Genomic DNA, 21085 nt, shown 5'->3' with positions numbered 1-21085 from the left:
ATAGTTCAAGTTAGGTGGAGGAAATTTCATATTTTGTATATACAGCTTTCATAAATTCTTGGATGATTTCCAAGAATTGGAAGTGGCACCTTACTTTATTTCCGTGTTATTTCCTTTTTAGTTAGGTGGTAGAAAGTTTATACTTATGTGTAAAATCCATTTTTTAATTGTATCAAATAATTAGTAATATATTTTCAACTGAAATAATACTTTACGCAATTTCCAATTGGTCAAAAAAAAAATTACTTCTACCAGTTCAATTTCATTAGCATATTTTACGAAGGTTAAGACTCGACGACAGTGCATGTGACATAAAATGGCATTTAGTTAGAAGACTTATTTACATATTACACTTAATTAATGTTTCCTTTTTGGTGTTTTAATGTTCGTTCGTTTGTTGCCCAGATGTTTTTCTAGTCGATTATATTCTAATTGAAAAACGTAAGTATTAAAAAAAAATAATAACAACTAAAAAATATATTGCTCGATTGCAATAGAAAGTGCCACATTTCTTTTCTGTTATTATAGAATATACAAGAAAGTTTAGATAAGATCCATGAATAAAATTTTCTGTTTATATTTTAAATTCAGTCTCTCTAACGTAACATTTCTTAAGTCAGCATGTTTACATGAAAATACTGTTTAAGAACCACCTCTCTTAACCGGAAATAACTCAAAAGTTAATAGAACCCAGCGGATATAGTGTAGTCAACTGCTTATATGAATAATGTCCTCCACCGAACATAAAAAGTATTTAAGTTTTTGGCTTTTAAGAAACAGGTAGTGCAATAAATACCCTTTCCAGTTACTGGAAATTGCAGAAAATGTGAAACGCAAAAAAAAAAATTCTATATTATACTGATATTTGAAAATGTCGTCAACATAACTAACAACATACTTAATTTAGCGTGTTCACAGATAAACGGACAAACACACGGATAGACACAGAAAATATTGAAAAAGTAAGTTTTTTCTACTAAGGTAGGTGTAAAACGTCGTGATTTGTTAAAATCTCGATTTCAATTTTTTGAAAGATTACAGTGCTTCCTAAATACTTCGAATACGAGACAGAAAAAACAAACAGCTGCAAAGCCTAGAAACTTTTTAGAAAAAAATTAAAGTTTGTTATTAGTTGTCTACGATGTCATAAATTTCAGGGTGTGTAAACTCAAAAGGAGTGTTGTGTGACCTAATTCATCTTATATAGCACAAAGTTTTCGGCTTGCTAATTCTTCCCATTCAGAAACGCGATGACAAAATTTTTCGGGGTTGAGGGGGGTGGCAGTGCAAAAACATGCCTGAAACAGACTATATGTATTTGAGCATTCATTTGTCGTGGTGGCCACTTTAAAACATGTATTTTTCAATTATCATATTTCACAGTTAATTACGCATCCTTTGCCCGAGTCAGCTGGCTGATCACCAGTTTCATCACCTTTGAGAGATGTCTGTGTGTCACCATGCCCCTCAAGATCAAACGCTACGTCACAGCATCCAAAACAGTCGCAGTGATGGTGTGTATTTACGTCTGTGTTTTTGTGGGCTTGTCTCCGTATCAACTTGGCATTCACCTTGTCGCCACGTTCAACGTTCAGCTGAATATCACTCGACTAGAAAGCCACCACGACCAGTCCGCGCAAGTAGTGGATACTTACGTTCATTTTTTCGGGGTTGCGTTGCAGGGTTTGTCCATTTTATTCGAATTATTTTCCACGATATTCATTATAAGACAGATGCAGAAAAAATCAAAATGGCGAATGGAATCTACACTAAAGTCCACGGTCGAGCATCTATCTGCGAGGGACAAGAAACTGGTCAAGATGGTTTTGACCATCGCATGTACTTTCTTCATTTGCTTGATCCCAAGCTGTTGTAGCGTTGTGGCTACTTCGGTAGCAGACTCTAGATTTAGTATCACGGGGCCAAATTATAATTTTTTTTCTGTGCGTGTTTATAGTAATAATTGAATTAGAGGCTATTTACTGTTCTGTTAACATTTTCATTTACTACAAAATGAGTGCCAATTATAACTCTACATTTAAACAACTCTTTAAATCTTGCTGTAAGTAAAAACATACTATCGCTGACTGTTTATTCATGCTATAAAAAAAAACCTTGGGTCACTATATTATATATTGGACACATTTATAAATATTTTTGAAGATAACGATTTTCTTTATTATTATTTAAAATGTAATGTAATATTATATATTACAAGAAATTTTTGATTTATTTTAATGAGTTAATATATAAAAAAGCTTGTTATTAAAACATTTTATACAAGTTTTTTTTTCAATTTAATTCAATCCAATTTCTGCACACACAAAAATTAAAATCATAGGGGTGTTGCCCCGCAAGGGCGAGATTTCATTTTTCTCAATGTCGTACTGTAAGCTATATAAAAAATAAATCTCGATTGAGTCCTGCATAAAGTCAAAGGGTAGTTCTAAATTCAGCGTTGAAACTTTGACAGGCGAAGCCGCCGACGTTCTGGCCACTGCATGACCCGAAGCTCTCCGGGCTCCCATGTGAGCACAATGGCGTCTACGTTCGGTTCTAAGAAAGGCTATATACTAAACCCACGATGGACAAATATAATGGTTGAATATATTAAATTAGGCGCGTCCTCCAGCGCCCCTGTAGGATGGTATTTGTTACCCCGAGCTATCCCGATAGCGCTATGGCGCCTACGTTCGTTTTAAATAGTGCGATAAACTATGCATACGATGTGGTTTAGTGTCGTTTACTAAAATTGTTAGGCCCGTTAGCCGGCATACCGGCAGGGTATGAAAGAAAATTAGTTGCATTTTTGTATTTTCAGTGCATTTAAAATTTTGCTATTAGAATTTTTTTAATACTTATTTTATTTACTTACACATCATGACAGTGATTACACAGTTTTTCAGTGGTTACACAGTTGTCTGTAGTTACCCTATTTCAAAACAACTTATTGGTAGTAAAACAATAATTTATAGCATTAAAATGAAATGATAATCATATTTAAAAATGATATTTCTCTTAAGATACAATATTATTTTTAAATAGGCATGAAAAGTAAAATAATAAACCTATATGATGCTGGTATTGCCTTACGTTCGATACTTTTTGCTTTTCCTCTATCGCGGCTTAAAGAGACAAGTTACAATCAAGGTAAAACACTACATGTACACAAAATTAAGCTCTCCTGGGCTGATTAATGTTTTAAAATCAAACTACAATCTGTTTAGATAGAATTATACATTGTTTTTTCTAATATTTATATAAAATTAAAGCCGTATTTAAAAAAAAAACGTATTGAACAACTTTTAATAAAATGTAAAAGCACTTAAACAACTCTTCAGCTCCATGCAAAAATATTTTATTTTTCAAAACTCATAAAAATATTGTTCTGCAACACTTGGCAATGAACGATATAATAATAAACACTAGCTATTCTATTAGAATATTTAGCTACTCCCTATTTTCAATGTACTTCCTTTTAAATTGTCCATTCCGAATTGAAACAATCAACTTCATGGTGATTATCACAAAGAAACTAAACGAGCTAAATGTTGCCTACAACTGCAAGGAAAGGAAAACCCAGCCTATGCCTTGCTTGAAGAAGATTGTTTCGAAAAAAAAATTACTTCATTTGGTTGGAGATACGGAGAGCGGTAATTTGCTTTATTTCGAAAAATCTGAACAAAATATATCTTGATAAAACTAATGCTACTATTTGCATGGATCACTTCAGCATTTCTATAAACAAAATGAAGGATGGTTTCACTTAACGATTTGAGCAATTCGAAACAAATGCAAGTACTCTGACGTTCATAGTAGATTCTCATACACAAAAATCTTAATCGTGAGATTAACTTTGGGCTATTTGGAATTGATGCTGGTTCTCTACAAATGAAATTGCTGGATTTAAAAACCAAACATTTGTGAATTAATGAGTTTACGGAACTCAAGAGCAATTTAGGAGATTTTGAGATACTAAAAAACAAGTCGTTGCGTTGCACAACTGGACAGCTCTAAAAGAAATGCCAAGAGTTGAGGTACTGATATTTGACGCGAGGAATAGTCTTCCAGAATGCTACAGTAAGGAGAAGAAGTTGACATTTAGATGCTGATGATCTTTGGATCAACATATTTATGCGAGCAAGCATTTTCTTGTATGAGTATAATATAAAAGATAAGTAAGAAGCCAAGTAACAAAGAAAAATCTAGAGGCGGGCATGAAACTGAAAGCAACAAGTTATGAGCCATGTTTAAACAAACTTTCAAAAGGCATATACGGCTAAACTATTTTAAATAGTATTCATTTTTTAAGGCTATATAGTTTGGCTACTGATTCTATTATTCTTGCAGAGCTGGATAAAATACTTTAATATTTTTTTCTGCAAAACATGTGCATGTTTTTATATGGATGAAGTTATCTCATATATAAAGCTATTTAATTTAAATTGTATATATATATATATATATATATATATATATATATATATATATATATATATATATATATATATATATATATGATCATAATCAAATATATCAAATATAATATTGAAATAAAAATGTGAGTGGCTCTTTAAAAACATATATTTGAAAAAATATTAACCTAACTGAAACTGTTTCAAGTTATCGCGTTCACAAACACACAGACACGGAAAAAAATTGCAAAATCAAGTTTTACGGTTTCTGGAAGGAGGTTGATAGTCAAATTTTGATTAACGTCTTTATTTATATTTTTGTGCACGATTACAATACATTCTGTATAATCTGTTATTAATAAAGAAAGGATGTGAAAAATGGCGACAATTGTCGAAGTAACTGTTAATCATACAGCACGATTACAATACTTCCTCTAGAACCTGTATTCAAGAAATTGAAAAATAAATATTTAAATAAATTATGAAAACTAAAGTTTTAATAACAGGCTTGTTAATAATAATGCCCTGAAAATAAAAATAAAAAATTTTCTTAAAAGAAAATACCGATGCTTCTATTTAAATGACTATAAACGAAATCGTTGGTGGCTCATTTAATTGTAATGTTTTTTTTGTAAATGTATTCAATACTTAGTATTTTGACCCAACCTCTTTAAAATAATTATTAAAATATAGAGGCATTATTATACCACATTAAAAATATCATTATTTTCTTCGATTAGTTATACAAAAACTTGTCATTAAATCATTTTTTATTATATATTTTGAATACTTTTAACTATTTAATACAACATAGTTGCATGACTAAAAATAGTTGTACACCAAATGATCACGAACATTGTGTTTAAGAGACGGAGAATGCTACTTTAATAGAAAAAGTAATAAATTTTAAAAAAAATTAAGTAGGCATTTCGTTAAGTCATATTTGATGTAAGATTCTATAGCCATCATTTCTTGACTTACGTGTCAAATTTTAAACGAATCTTAGCGTTAGAAGTGGTTGAAAATTTGCACGCCAATTTCGATCCAACGCTATGCATTATGGACAAAAGATGGACAAAATCAAGATCAATAAAGTAAGTTAAATAAAAAATTGTAAATTCATGTAAAGGTTCCTCTCACCTTTAATCACCTGCTCTATCATTTAACGAGTACGGCTCTGTAACTTGAGCTCAAATAATCCACCTCACCGTACATTTCTTCACCACCTAAAACAAAAGTGCCAGTACACTAGTTTTAATTTCCTCAACCCTGATTTTAAAAAAACTTTATCAACAAACGAAATTAAAATAATTATTATTGTACTTCATCGTGCGGACAATTTCTTAGCTTAAATATTTGATTTATTTGATTAATCTGATTTCATTTCTCATTTAATTAAGTTAAGATTGATTTTCATATTTTAGGTAAAATAAAAGCTTAGCGTATAGCTTTATTTTTTCCGTTCTTGTAAATGCCAGCCTTGTTGAATGTCCGTTTAAGTATTTTAAATATAGATTCTATGCATGGCGCAGCTAATAAGGGCTTTGCTGATATTCTTTCTTCAAATCAGTTGTGTTAGATCTGAATTTAAGCAGGTTGTTTAAAGATGCACTGTAGTCCTTCGTTGAATTAAGTATTTGAAGTAAATTTAAATTTATGTGACCTCGGCATATAAAGAGATACTGTGGTCAGCACTATGCCCATCCGCCTTTACTTTCCCTAACGTGAGTTAGGTAACCATCAGAGTTGGATGGACTCAGGGACGGTATACTAACTTGAACCCAGATTCGAACTCGAGACGTAAGGGTTTACCAGTCCAGCTCTCTACCGCTAGACCACTCCGTCCCACTCATTTCTTAACTACCACTCAAAAGTAATCAGGCACAGAATTAGGAATTTAGTTTTTAGCGCAATTTCCATTCTGGAGGATTGCGTTTATTAACCCGTCATTTCTAGATGTATGAATGTATGGATGGATGAATGGATGTATGTGTGTCCGCAGCTTTAAGTCGTATCTCCTCCTCAACGAAGCAATATCGATGACTAGTTCCAAAAGCAATTATGTTAAGCTAGACCACTCCGTCCCACTCATTTCTTAACTACCACTCAAAAGTAATCAGGCACAGCATTAGGAATTTAGTTTTTAGCGCAATTTCCATTCTGGAGGATTGCGTTTATTAACCCGTCATTTCTAGATGTATGAATGTATGGATGGATGAATGGATGTATGTGTGTCCGCAGCTTTAAGTCGTATCTCCTCCTCAACGAAGCAATATCGATGACTAGTTCCAAAGCAATTATGTTAAGCAAGTTACGAGGATAAACATAGGCCATAAAAATTCCGGGTTTCTTTCATAGATTTCCCGGAAAAGCCAAAAAAACTCGAAAAAATTCAGTTTTTGGCCCATATCTCGGCAACCAGACGACTTAGCGACTTGAAACATGTACCAATCGATTCCTGCCATAATTTAGAACAATTTTGCCGAAGAAAGTTTTCAAAAATATCTTTTCGTTCGGTCACAAAAAAAAATTTGAATTAATTAAAATTTGGACCGAATTAGTAGGCATTTTATGCAACCACACCACACGCGTCATCACGTTTAATAGCTGCGCCATCACGTTCAATGGCTGCGACGTCACGTTTGGTAGCTGGGCGCGCAATGGTTTTTAGTCATGTTACTCTATCGTAAATAAAACATGTAAAATACTGGAAAAAAAATAATAAAAAACGTTTTAATAACTAACCAATGGTTTTACTAACCCTGCTCTTGATTTACGCTACGACAGAGCTATTTTTAGATAACACAAGGAAATTGCGCTAAAATTGTCACTAGACTTTTTTTAATTACTTGTTTAACTACCAGTTAAAAGTAGTCAGTCACAGCGCATTGGATTTAGATCTAAATCCCATCAACTCGAGTTCCACTGTGTCCACACGTACACACAGCTGTACACACACCGTGCCAGATGCTACAAAAGTTGTACAAGTTGAACAACATGGTCTTAGTTCAAGTGTCTAAATTCAGATGTGTACAGCATCTTTAGTTGAATACAAACTTAAAGTATTCAACAACTACTTTAGTTGGATACAAACTTGAAGTATTCAACAACTACTTTAGTTGAATACAAACTTAAAGTATTCAACAACTACTTTAGTTGGATACAAACTTGAAGTATTCTATAACTACAGTCTGTATCGATAGGTCTAGCTGACGCAAGCCGCACTAGATGTCTCGGAGCTTAGCAAAGGATTACAGTTGTTGAGCTTTTCCCCTCTTATGTGAAAGTTTATAATAGAAATTATAGTCATATTGTTCTCTGTAAACGCTATTCGTCGCACTTTTTAGAAACCAGACATTATGTTTTCTATATAAATAATACTTTTTACCGCAATTTCCATTCTGGAGAATTGCGTTTATTAACTCGTCTTTTCTGGGAATGGATGGATGTGTGTCCGCAGCTTTAAGTCGTATCTCCTCCTCAACGAAGCAATATCGAGGACTAGTTCCAAAAGCAAATATGTTAAGCAAGTTACGAGGATGAACATAGGCCATAAAAATTCCGGGTTTCTTTCATGGATTTCCCGGAAAAGCAAAAAAAAAAAAACTCGAAAAAATGCAGTTTTTGGCTCATATCTGAGCAACCAGACCACTTAGCAACTTGAAATATTTACCAATCGATTTCTGTCATAATTTAGAACAATATTGCCGAAGAAAGTTTTCAAAAATATCCTTTCGTTCGGTCACAATTTTTTTTTAATTAATTAAAATTTATACCGATTTAGTAGGCATGTTTATCCAACCACACCACACGCGTCATCACGTTCAATAGCTGCGCCATCACGTTCAATAGCTGCGCCATCACGTTCAGTAGCTAGGCGCGCAATGGTTTTTAGTCATGTAACTCTATTGTAAATAAAACATAATGAAATTGCGCTTAAATGTCACTAGACTTTTTAATTAACTTGTTTAAATTTAGTTTAAAGAGATGCCAGAAATTAACTTGTTGCCGAGGTGAAGTTAAAGTTTGATTGTGATCACTTTCATAACTTTATCATTAAAATTGCTAAAATATTTTTAAAAGACCCCCCCTTTTGAAAATATTTTCTGAACATATATAGAAGCGTTTTCTCAAACGTATAAGACCTTTACATCGATAAACAAATTTTGGTTTAAGTTAGTAGTAGTTTTTTTTTAAATATAATTTTGACGAGCTAATGTGTTTGATTCCGTGTGTAGAGTGTTAATAGCTAGACATATATATATATATATATATATATATATATATATATATATATATATATATATATATATATATATATATATATATATATATATATATATAACCCGAGTGCTGACTAAGGGAAACTGAGTCAGGCATAAAATAAAGCCATGACCGTAGAGATATACACTGTAGACAAAAAAAGAAGCCGCGACATTGTTAAATCTATCGATTTGTTGACCATCTATCGAAAATGTGCAATGGACAATAAAACCACCGATGACTAAAACAGCCACTAAAACAAAGATTAGGAAAACAAACAACTGATGACACAAACAACCAGCCGTTGACAATTTGTTTTTTTCTGAAATGGCTAATATGACACATTGTAAAAGGAGATTTGTTTTATTTTTTGCAACAATCTTATCATTATGCGATTACAAGAGATTATTTAATTGGCTAATTAAAATAAATTAATTAAAAATGTCAATCTAACAACCACGACGATATTGTGTAAGAAAAACAATACATTCAAACCTAAATTTTTAAATGTTTTTTTTTTGTTTTAGATTTTCAGATTCTCTTCGACGTGTGCTCATGCCGTCATAATGCCAATGAATGACTAAGCTAAATGATGTGCTGTTGTTAATGTTGTTGCTGTTGTTGCTGCTGCTGTTGTTGTTGCTGGTTTTTTTTTTTTTGCTGTTGTTGCTGTTAAACGTCTCAATCCACTTTAACCGTTACGGAAAGGCTCGTGGACTCTTTCTCTATTTTCAGGTCTGGCGGTGCTGGAGTAGCTGTTCTGAAGCCTCACAGCGGCGGGCGCGTACCCAAGGGGCCTATAGAGCGCCCTTCGCTGCATGCCTTGATACGCCGTGTCGTCATCGAGCCGAGATGGAAACGAGCTGTACTGACCACTGGTCAAGGATCTTTTCTGCTCTAAAATGGCCGACTCCAGCTGGCGCAGTGAATGCGCATGCGCTCTCAGCGCGAGGAGGAGCGGGTCTGGGGAGGCGTCTCCCGGAAATGACCTTTTAGACAGGTCGTCCTGGAAGTCGTTGATCTCTTCTTCTGGGTCAAAGGGCGAGGTCCTGCAGACGGACAATGCAACGAGACCAAGCAGCACCAAGCTCGTGAGTACACCTTCAGATCCCATTGGCATGATGGTAGAGATTCTGGTAAATAGAGAGAAAGGGCAAATTGTAGAACAAACTACGTTTTTAAAAAGTTACTAAAATTGATTTAATGGAAAATTTTTTTGGATAAGTTATATTGTCGACGTTAATGATTCAGCCACTAACCAAACCCTAAAGTCAAACAGAAATACTAAACCCAACCTAATATCAACTCTTGGCATAGTCCTATCCCCAATCATTGACCTAAAGCCTAAAAGCGATGGTTTCCGATATTACAATATTATATTGGTAGGGTCATTTACATAATTTATTAAGGTTTAAAAGTAAACTAAGAAAATATAATAATTTTTATAATAAATAAAATAATGATAGACAAATATATTCAAATGTACACAACACATTACGTCAAGAGTGCATCAATAACGTCAACTGTGGCGGTGGTCATAAATGTCAAATTGTGTATTATGTAATAGGTACATGATCTGTGCAGTGGCGGATTAAGGGGGGTGCTTAGGGGGCTGCAGCCAGGGGCCCCCGATTTTTAGGGGCCCCCAAATTTCCTTTTTCAATCATAGTTAATTTCCCTTTAAAGTGAAATCTTTGGATTTTTTGTTTCTTTTTACTATAAAAGCCAATGTTTTAATATCTGAATGACAAGTTTATTTCAATTTTTGATCAAAATATCAAACTCGAGCACACACTTTAGTATAAATACCAGCCCGGACAGCGTTTGCTTATAACAATAAATTGGGTTGATTTTAGAGTTAAAAACAAAAACAGCGGTCGAATTCTGACACATAAAATGACATGCATCTGGTGTGAATACTGTATGATTTAAACTTTTAAAAACATTTATAGGCCTTTACTTTCAGGGAACATTAATATCGGGTTTACAGGCCAGGGATGACGTTCTTTAAATGGACGCCTGTGGAAATCCAAGTTTTTGTGGGCCTCATAAATGAATGACATCTAAGAGGATGGAGGTGTGGATTTTTTTACGCTTATACCGTTCTTACTGTTTTAGTTGGGCCTAGTTTAACCCCTGTATGTTATTGATAATTTCCTACATAATGTGGTTTGATATTCTTTGTTTTCTTTTTGCGTCTATAATCAAACGAGTGCCAACAGTCTTTATCGTCTGCTCTGTAACTACATTATAATATTCTCATGGATATTTACGTTTGTTCAAGGTTAGTCTGCATTTCCAGCTTTCTCATGCCCAATATAAATACTTGAATTACAGAACAATAACTATCGTGACACGGATATACAGGCTCAGGAGTTTGACTCCCATTAGCCAGGGAGGTCTCGACGTAGTGAACTCCAACTAAATGGCAAATTGTGAACTGAATCAGTCTCACTGAGATGTTGGTTTGAAACACTACATGATGGTCGCTTATCCATCCGTAGGCTCTATCCAGGCTTTACTTCCCCCACCACCAGACGCAGGACATCGTCTTACCGTCTGGTACCCGGCTAGATCGCGGGGCAGAGGTCGGAAACTTCTATAGGCCTAAACTAAACGGTCATATATTTAGTGCTACTGACGTAGCGGTTGGATCTCGCCTGTGTTTTGTTAGTGTGTGTGTGTGTGTCGTGGTAGTGGGTGGGGACAACATATAATCATGATGAAAATGAGTACATATTGGTTAGATGTTAGGGAATCGGCGTGGTCGAGTCGGTAAAACTCGTGGATGCTTAACCGAAATGTCTCGAGTTCAAATCCTCGGGCAGATGAGGCTCGTTAGATGGGGATAGCAAGTCTTCTAGGAGAGACAACTACAAAATCAAACATCTTCTGTAGTTTGTTCTTGGTTGGGCAAAGGCTATGGAAACAAATTAAAATAAACCGGGAGTGATCTCCCCTAAACTTTCTCGAACATCCTTAATTATATAAAACAACAGGGGATGGGAACTCCATTTTAAATACTTAAAGTTTTTAAAAAAGAATAAAATCTCGTAGAAAAAAAAGTATTGCACACCAAGTGAACGCCAAATGAAATGTGCATAATAGTGCGCAATATTATTAGTACTTTATAAATTTACATGCGTTTTTTGAGAAATCGGAAATATCGTAAATTATTACTTCTGGTCAACGGAAATTACTCAAAATTTGACAGAAGATAGAGAATTAGAACTTTTACTTACATGTGAAATTTTTTTATCTATCTGAAATAGTACTCAAGTTATAGGCTTTTGAAAAATTCAAAGTAGAAAAAGTACCACTTAAGGTTGTCGTAAATCGCTCAAAAGTTGATACGGATTTACGATGTTGGTAAAATACTTATATATCCACCTAGCTGTAACGGTACTCAAATTATCGTGTTTACACACAGACACATACACAGACACACAGACACACAGACAAGATGCTTCTATTTCAACAAAGAATGAATCATTCCACATGACTTGAGATAAAAGTGTCATGAATCCTGCCCATTGTCCCTGGACTCATGGCGTGCATCCCAGTTTGTATTACAGTGATAGATTGAGCATTACCAATATTTACAGTTGAATGTGTTCTGTTCCATCAATAGCACATGAACATAGAGACTTGATTAGTTTGATCCGGTAACAGCAGTTTTATTTTATCATAGCGTATTTTTGAACGAAGACAAACGTAGTTGTTCCCGTGTGTTATTTCAGTATTAAAATTTATATCTTTTACTTGTATGTGAAATTTTCATTTATCTATCTAAAAAAGTACTCCAGTTATAGGCTTTTCAAAAATTCAAACTAGAAAAGTTCCACTTCCGGTTATCGGAAATCGCTGAAAAGTTGAAAATGATCTACAAATTGTATATAATACTTATATATGAAATTTCATCCACCTAGCTTTAACGGTACTCAGGTTATCGTGTTTACAGACACATCCACACATCCGGACAGAATTGCAAAGTCCAGTTTTTCCGACAAGATCACGTAAAACGCCGAAATTTTAATAAATCTGGATTTAGAATTTTTGCCTGATTAAAATAAGTCCCCTATACTCCGTTTATGAAGTACTGAGAAGTAAACTGTGGAAACTGTCAAAATTTCATGTGAATTTTGTGCAAGAATTACAATACTTTCTCTATACTCTGTATACGAGAAAGTATAAACCGGGAGTGATCTCCCCTAAACTTTCTCGAATATTCTTATATTCTTATATAAAACAACAGGGGATGGGAACTCGGGGTATAGTTATGTTTTTTAATCCATTTTAAATACTCAAACTTTTATAAAATAGAATAGAATCTCATAGAAAAAGAATTGCGCATCAAGCGAACGCCAAAACAAAAAGTGCATAATAGTGCGTAATATTATTAGTACTTGATAAATTTACATGCGTTTTTTATTCGTGTCCTAAAACATCCTAAAGGGAGAGTTTGTTCCTAGTGCTGCAGTCATTTTATTCGTGTCCTAAAACATCCTAGAGGGAGAGGTTGTTCCTAGTGCTGCAGCCATTTTATTCGTGTCCTAAAACATCCTAAAGGGAGAGGTTGTTCCTAGTGCTGCAACCATTTTATTCTTGTCCTAAAACATCCTAAAGGGAGAGGTTGTTCCTAGTGCTGCAGCCATTTTATTCGTGTCCTAACCATCCTAAAGGGAGAGGTTGTTCCTAGTGCTGCAACCATTTTATTCGTGTCCTAAAACATCCTAAAGGGAGAGGTTGTTCCTAGTGCTGCAGCCATTCTATTCGTGTCCTAAAACATCCTAAAGGGAGAGGTTGTTCCTAGTGCTGCAGCCATTTTATTCGTGTCCTAGCACATCCTAGAGGGAGAGGTTGTTCCTAGTGCTGCCCATTTTATTCGTGTCCTAAAACATCCTAAAGGGAGAGGTTGTTCCTAGTGCTGCAACCATTTTATTCTTGTCCTAAAACATCCTAAAGGGAGAGGTTGTTCCTAGTGCTGCAGCCATTTTATTCTTGTCCTAAAACTTCCTAAAGGGAGAGGTTGTTCCTAGTGCTGCAGCCATTTTATTCGTGTCCTAAAACATCCTAAAGGGAGAGATTGTTCCTAGTGCTGCAGCCATTTTATTCGTGTCCTAAAACATCCTAAAGGGAGAGGTTGGTCCTAGTGCTGCAGCCATTTTATTCGTGTCCTAAAACATCCTAAAGGGAGAGGTTGTTCCTAGTGCTGCAGCCATTTTATTCGTGTCCTAAAACATCCTAAAGGGAGAGGTTGTTCCTAGTGCTGCAGCCATTTTATTCGTGTCCTAAAACATCCTAAAGGGAGAGGTTGTTCCTAGTGCTACAGCCATTTTATTCTTGTCCTAAAACATCCTAAAGGGAGAGGTTGTTCCTAGTGCTGCAGCCATTTTATTCGTGTCCTAAAACATCCTAAATGGAGAGGTTGTCCCTAGTGCTGCAACCATTTTATTCGTTTCCTAAAACATCCTAAAGGGAGAGGTTGTTCCTAGTGCTGCAGCCATTTTATTCGTGTCCTAAAACATCCTAAAGGGAGAGGTTGTTCCTAGTGCTGCAGCCATTTTATTCTTGTCCTAAAACATCCTAAAGGGAGAGGTTGTTCCTAGTGCTGCAGCCATTTTATTCGTGTCCTAAAACTTCCTAAAGGGAGAGGTTGTTCCTAGTGCTGCAGCCATTTTATTCGTGTCCTAAAACATCCTAAAAGGAGAGGTTGTTCCTAGTGCTGCAGCCATTTTATTCGTGTCCTAAAACATCCTAAATGGAGAGATTGTTCCTAGTGCTGCAGCCATTTTATTCGTGTCCTAACACATCCTAAAGGGAGAGGTTGATCCAAGTGCTGCAGCCATTTTATTCGTGTCCTAAAACATCCTAAAGGGAGAGGTTGTCCCTAGTGCTGCAACCATTTTATTCGTGTCCTAAAACATCCTAAAGGGAGAGGTTGTTCCTAGTGCTGCAGCCATTTTATTCGTGTCCTAAAACATCCTAAAGGGAGAGGTTTGTCCTAGTGCTGCAGCCATTTTATTCGTGTCCTAAAACATCCTAAAGGGAGAGGTTGTTCCTAGTGCTGCAGTCATTTTATTCGTGTCCTAAAACATCCTAAAGGGAGAGGTTGTTCCTAGTGCTGCAGCCATTTTATTCGTGTCCTAAAAATCCTAAAGGGAGAGGTTGTTCCTAGTGCTGCAGCCATTTTATTCTTGTCCTAAAACATCCTAAAGGGAGAGGTTGTTCCTAGTGCTGCAGCCATTTTATTCGTGTCCTAAAACTTCCTAAAGGGAGAGGTTGTTCCTATTGCTGCAGCCATTTTATTCGTGTCTTAAAACATCCTAAAAGGAGAGGTTGTTCCTAGTGCTGCAGCCATTTTATTCGTGTCCTAAAACATCCTAAAGGGAGAGATTGTTCCTAGTGCTGCAGCCATTTTATTCGTGTCCTAGCACATCCTAAAGGGAGAGGTTGTTCCAAGTGCTGCAGCCATTTTATTTGTGTCCTAAAACATCCTAAAGGGAGAGGTTGTCCCTAGTGCTGCAACCATTTTATTCGTGTCCTAAAACATCCTAAAGGGAGAGGTTGTTCCTAGTGCTGTAGCCATTTTATTCGTGTCCTAAAACATCCTAAAGGGAGAGGTTGGTCCTAGTGCTGCAGCCATTTTATTCGTGTCCTAAAACTTCCTAAAGGGAGAGGTTGTTCCTAGTGCTGCAGCCATTTTATTCGTGTCCTAAAACATCCTAAAGGGAGAGGTTGTTCCTAGTGCTGCAGCCATTTTATTCGTGTCCTAAAATATCCTAAAGGGAGAGGTTGTTCCTAGTGCTGCAGCCATTTTATTCGTGTCCTAAAACATCCTAAAGGGAGAAGTTGTTCCTAGTGCTGCAGCCATTATATTCTTGTCCTAAAACATCCTAAAGGGAGAGGTTGTTCCTAGTGCTACAGCCATTTTATTCTTGTCCTAAAACATCCTAAAGGGAGAGGTTGTTCCTAGTGCTGCAGCCATTTTATTCGTGTCCTAAAACATCCTAAATGGAGAGGTTGTCCCTAGTGCTGCAACCATTTTATTCGTTTCCTAAAACATCCTAAAGGGAGAGGTTGTTCCTAGTGCTGCAGCCATTTTATTCGTGTCCTAAAACATCCTAAACGGAGAGGTTGTTCCTAGTGCTGCAACCATTTTATTCGTGTCCTAAAACTTCCTAAAGGGAGAGGTTGTTCCTAGTGCTGCAGCCATTTTATTCGTGTCCTAAAACATCCTAAAGGGAGAGGTTGTTCCTAGTGCTGCAGCCATTTTATTCGTGTCCTAAAACATCCTAAAGGGAGAGGTTGTCCCTAGTGCTGCAACCATTTTATTCGTGTCCTAAAACATCCTAAAGGGAGAGGTTGTTCCTAGTGCTGCAGCCATTTTATTCGTGTCCTAAAACATCCTAAAGGGAGAGGTTGTTCCTAGTGCTGCAGCCATTTTATTTGTGTCCTAAAACATCCTAAAGGGAGAGGTTGTTCCTAGTGCTGCAGCCATTTTATTCGTGTCCTAAAACATCCTAAAGGGAGAGGTTGTTCCTAGTGCTGCAGCCATTTTATTCGTGTCCTAAAACTTCCTAAAGGGAGAGGTTGTTCCTAGTGCTGCAGCCATTTTATTCGTGTCCTAAAACATCCTAAAGGGAGAGGTTGTTCCTAGTGCTGCAGCCATTTATTCGTGCCCTAACACATCCTAAAGGGAGAGGTTGATCCAAGTGCTGCAGCCATTTTATTCGTGTCCTAAAACATCCTAAAGGGAGAGGTTGTCCCTAGTGCTGCAACCATTTTATTCGTGTCCTAAAACATCCTAAAGGGAGAGGTTGTTCCTAGTGCTGCAGCCATTTTATTCGTGTCCTAAAACATCCTAAAGGGAGAGGTTGTTCCTAGTGCTGCAGCCATTTTATTCGTGTCCTAAAACATCCTAAAGGGAGAGGTTGGTCCTAGTGCTGCAGCCATTTTATTCGTGTCCTAAAACTTCCTAAAGGGAGAGGTTGTTCCTAGTGCTGCAGCCATTTTATTCGTGTCCTAAAACATCCTTAAGGGAGAGGTTGTTCCTAGTGCTGCAGCCATTTTATTCGTGTCCTAAAACATCCTAAAGGGAGAGGTTGTTCCTAGTGCTGCAACCATTTTATTCGTGTCCTAAAACATCCTAAAGGGAGAGGTTGTTCCTAGTGCTGCAGCCATTTTATTCTTGTCCTAAAACATCCTAAAGGGAGAGGTTGTTCCTAGTGCTGCAGCCATTTTATTCGTGTCCTAAAACTTCCTAAAGGGAGAGGTTGTTCCTAGTGCTGCAGCCATTTTATTCGTGTCCTAAAACATCCTAAGGGGAGAGGTTGTTCCTAGTGCTGCAGCCATTTTATTCGTGTCCTAAAACTTCCTAAAAGGAGAGGTTGTTCCTAGTGCTGCAGCCATTTTATTCGTGTCCTAAAACATCCTAAAGGGAGAGATTGTTCCTAGTGCTGCAGCCATTTTATTCGTGTCCTAGCACATCCTAAAGGGAGAGGTTGTTCCAAGTGCTGCAGTCATTTTATTCGTGTCCTAAAACATCCTAAAGGGAGAGGTTGTCCCTAGTGCTGCAACCATTTTATTCGTGTCCTAAAACATCCTAAAGGGAGAGGTTGTTCCTAGTGCTGCAGCCATTTTATTCGTGTCCTAAAACATCCTAAAGGGAGAGGTTGGTCCTAGTGCTGCAGCCATTTTATTCGTGTCCTAAAACATCCTAAAGGGAGAGGTTGTTCCTAGTGCTGCAGCCATTTTATTCGTGTCCTAAAACATCCTAAAGGGAGAGGTTGGTCCTAGTGCTGCAGCCATTTTATTCGTGTCATAAAACTTCCTAAAGGGAGAGGTTGTTCCTAGTGCTGCAGCCATTTTATTCGTGTCCTAAAACATCCTAAAGGGAGAGGTTGTTCCTAGTGCTGCAGCCATTTTATTCGTGTCCTAAAACATCCTAAAGGGAGAGGTTGTTCCTAGTGCTGCAGCCATTTTATTCTTGTCCTAAAACATCCTAAAGGGTGAGGTTGTTCCTAGTGCTGCAGCCATTTTATTCGTGTCCTAAAACATCCTAAAGGGAGAGGTTGGTCCTAGTGCTGCAGCCATTTCATTCGTGTCCTAAAACATCCTAAAGGGAGAGGTTGTTCCTAGTGCTGCAACCATTTTATTCGTGTCCTAAAACATCCTAAAGGGAGAGGTTGTTCCTAGTGCTGCAGCCATTTTATTCGTGTCCTAAAACATCCTAAAGGGAGAGGTTGTTCCTTGTGCTGCAGTCATTTTATTCGTGTCCTAAAACATCCTAAAGGGAGAGGTTTTATTAGGGAGCTTGTAGAGAGTCAACAGTATTAGAAACTGTAAGAAATTCACGGCGCCCCACGTTTTTCATCGCTTATAGTAGAGTGATCGCTTGCATTATTGTGATGTATAGTATTTATGTTCTACTTTTTAGTTCAATCAGAAAACGTGGGTTTTTTAAACTTTTTTAATGATTATTATTTTCTACTTTTTAGTCTTTGTCTGTTTGTTTGCATTGAAATCTTGCTATCGATTTTATCTTTTCACTTTTTTTGGGTAAACGAAGACAACTCGTAAAAAGACAACTCGTAAAAAACGAGAGACCCTTTCTTCTTCGGTCTCAATCGCAAGTGAATGATTGTCAGAGGTTAGTTGATAGCGGTTAGGACGAGGGCTGGTTACTGACTAGAACACATAGATTTGAACCCGTGTCGAGTGGGATAGCAATCGTGTGCCCAACCACTCGACCATATCGTCTCCCCCAAACTGGCCACCAGTGGTAATAGTTACCTCCTGTAAGTTTAAAGTCGGTTCAAACTAAATTATCTGCCCCTAAGCCTGTCGCGACGTGGGATCGTTCGGTTCACTGCGCGCGGCAAGAGAGAGTCGAGCTACGCGTCGCTCGTTTTTTTTCTAATGGCTCGCAGAGGAGAATTATATATATAGATTATATTGCGGTCTAAAATGCTCAATAAAATGTTTCCATTGATCAATTTAGTAATAATAACAATTGAATATTCTATGGTCATTCAAAAGAAAGCTTCCCTGAAAATTTCAGCGCGCTAGCTAACTGGGAAGTGCCAGAAATTTCGATCGCAAGATTTGATTGGAAAAACAAACAAACAAACAGAGAAAGCAAGTTAATTAAAGAAAACGTGGGAAAATCAAACAGGAATGGAGCCCTTTAGATGATATTATTACCAACTCTGGCTTCACTTTGGCACAACTGTGGCAACAAGACAAAACAAAAGAATAAAAAGTCTAGTGACAATTTAAGCGCAATTTTCTTATATTATCCATAACAATTTTAAATCAAAATAAATCATATAAATAAGCGAAGAAAAACGTGGGGCGCCATGATTTTCTTACAGTTTCTAATACTGTTGACTCTCTACAAGCTCCCTAATAAAACTCAATAGTATTATTTAATCAATAGTAATATAACTTTTACATCTTATATTAACAATGACCGATAAAAAAACTTTTACTTCGGCGCCCCACGTTTTTCGTCGCTTATAGTAGAGTGATCGCTTGCATTATTGTGATGTATAGCATTTATTTTCTACTTTTTAGTTCAATCAGAAAACGCGGGTTTTTAAAAACTTTTTTAATGATAATTATTTGTGATATCAGTCTTACTCTTCAGACATACTTCAACCAAGCTGTCTTTCTCTTTCGACAGACGTCGAGTGAGGGTTGTCTTACTTTTAAAACAAGTGCAGACTTCAAAACAAATAAAAGCAGGCTGAGGCTGTTTATTAACGACGTAAGTGACACACACTGACACAAAACAGGAGCATAACGGCTGTTGAGGTGTCGGCACCAGATGTGATTTGTCAGTGACGGGGGGGGGGGGGCTATTCAAGTTTTACAACCTTGTTGGTAGCCAGCCTCTTAACAGTTCACTCACCACGTCGCATGTCTTCATTTATTCTACAGAACTGGCTTCTCTTTCTTTTTTGTCTTATCTCTCTCTTCTCTCTTTATACACACTCGCACGCATATATATATATATATATATATATATATATATATATATATATATATATATATATATATATATATATATATATTTATATATATATATATATAAATAAATATAAATAAATATATATATATATATATATATATATATATATATATATATATATATATATATATATACTATATCATCACAACCATAATGTGTGTGTATATATATATACATATATATATATATATGCATTTATATATATATATATATATATATATATATATATATATATATATATATATATATATATATATATATATATATTCTATTCTCAGGCCTGGTGAGAAGTTATTTGGAAGAGAGGTTCAGCGAAGAGAAAGATCACCCTTAAGACTAAGTTAAACAAGGTAAAAACCTTTTGGCTCTAGTAGAAAAAGATATGGTGAAGTTCGTCTGTCCTTTTATATAAAATTGATAAGTGTGCATGCTTTAAGTTATGGAAAGTAAAGTCGTGTATGAATAGTGCTGACCACACAATCCTTTTATAAGAAAAGTTTAAGAAACATAAATTATGACCTCTAGTACATTTGCCCGTGAATCTTCAAGTCTGAAAACGAAACTTAACTCATAGAAGTCTTATTAGATTGTTAAGTAATTGTCAAATCTAGCACACACAAATTTAAATATTGTTACATTGAATAAAAACATACATACCTTTTAATGATTAGCAGTATTTAGATAACGTTGTACGGAGTACGTCAAAACAGCTTGCACTCAATGTAATGACTAATTTTAAAAGGATACGACGTGTATGCCAAACTGTAGAGCAATGGTTCTCACACAAGTTGAGGTAGCTCACTGAGGGTTGTGCTGGGATGCAGTGGCGTAGCGAGGTCGGGTGTCACCCGGTGCGGCAATTAATGGTGTCAACCCCCCCCCCCCCCCCCAGAGGCGTAGCGACCCTTCCCGGGGACAAACTTTCAAATTTTCGATTTGCACCCCCCCCCCCCCTCAAGTTTTTCTCTATATATTTTGGTATTTTTAGCCTTTGTGTCACCTCCCCTAAATGCTATCACCCGGTGCGGTCCGCCCCCCCCCGCCCCCCCCCCCCTCGCTGCGCCTCTGCTGGGATGGTTTTAGGAGGCGTTCGAAACCTCGGGTGTATTATAAAACGATGGATGGGGGTTGAAGGTGGCTAAACATGTCCATAAGGATCAAATCCTTGGACGTCATCTAAAGCTAATGATGAAACTACAGGTTTCTTGTTAATAATATAAGCACCCCACAGATTTTAACAGACTTTCCGGTTATTATAAAAGAAAACTTTTCTATTTAATATTATCTTAATCTAAATAAATTAAATGAATTAGTCAAGTCAGTCCGATAGAGTTTGAGAATCATTGATGTCATTGGTGAGCAACTTAGGCTA

The 21085-nt window shown here is 36.4% G+C and overlaps 1 protein-coding gene across 1 annotated transcript; it reads right to left on the bottom strand.

Annotated features, from left to right (window-relative positions):
* Nucleotides 1-9032: 9032 nt before the first annotated feature.
* On the bottom strand, nt 9033-20453 carry LOC131953796 (uncharacterized). Its single transcript, XM_059317169.1, has 2 exons — nt 20371-20453; nt 9033-9811 (listed from the first exon to the last, which is right to left on the bottom strand). The coding sequence occupies exon 2, from the start codon at nt 9796-9798 to the stop codon at nt 9370-9372; it is 429 nt and encodes a 142-aa protein (XP_059173152.1). The 5' UTR covers nt 9799-9811; nt 20371-20453; the 3' UTR covers nt 9033-9369.
* Nucleotides 20454-21085: the final 632 nt, after the last annotated feature.

The sequence above is a fragment of the Physella acuta genome, unplaced genomic scaffold (assembly GCF_028476545.2).
Source record: "Physella acuta isolate Inbredline_101_S28 unplaced genomic scaffold, ASM2847654v3 ptg000952l, whole genome shotgun sequence".
Lineage (NCBI taxonomy): Eukaryota > Metazoa > Mollusca > Gastropoda > Physidae > Physella > Physella acuta.
This window is presented reverse-complemented; position numbering and strand designations above follow the sequence as displayed.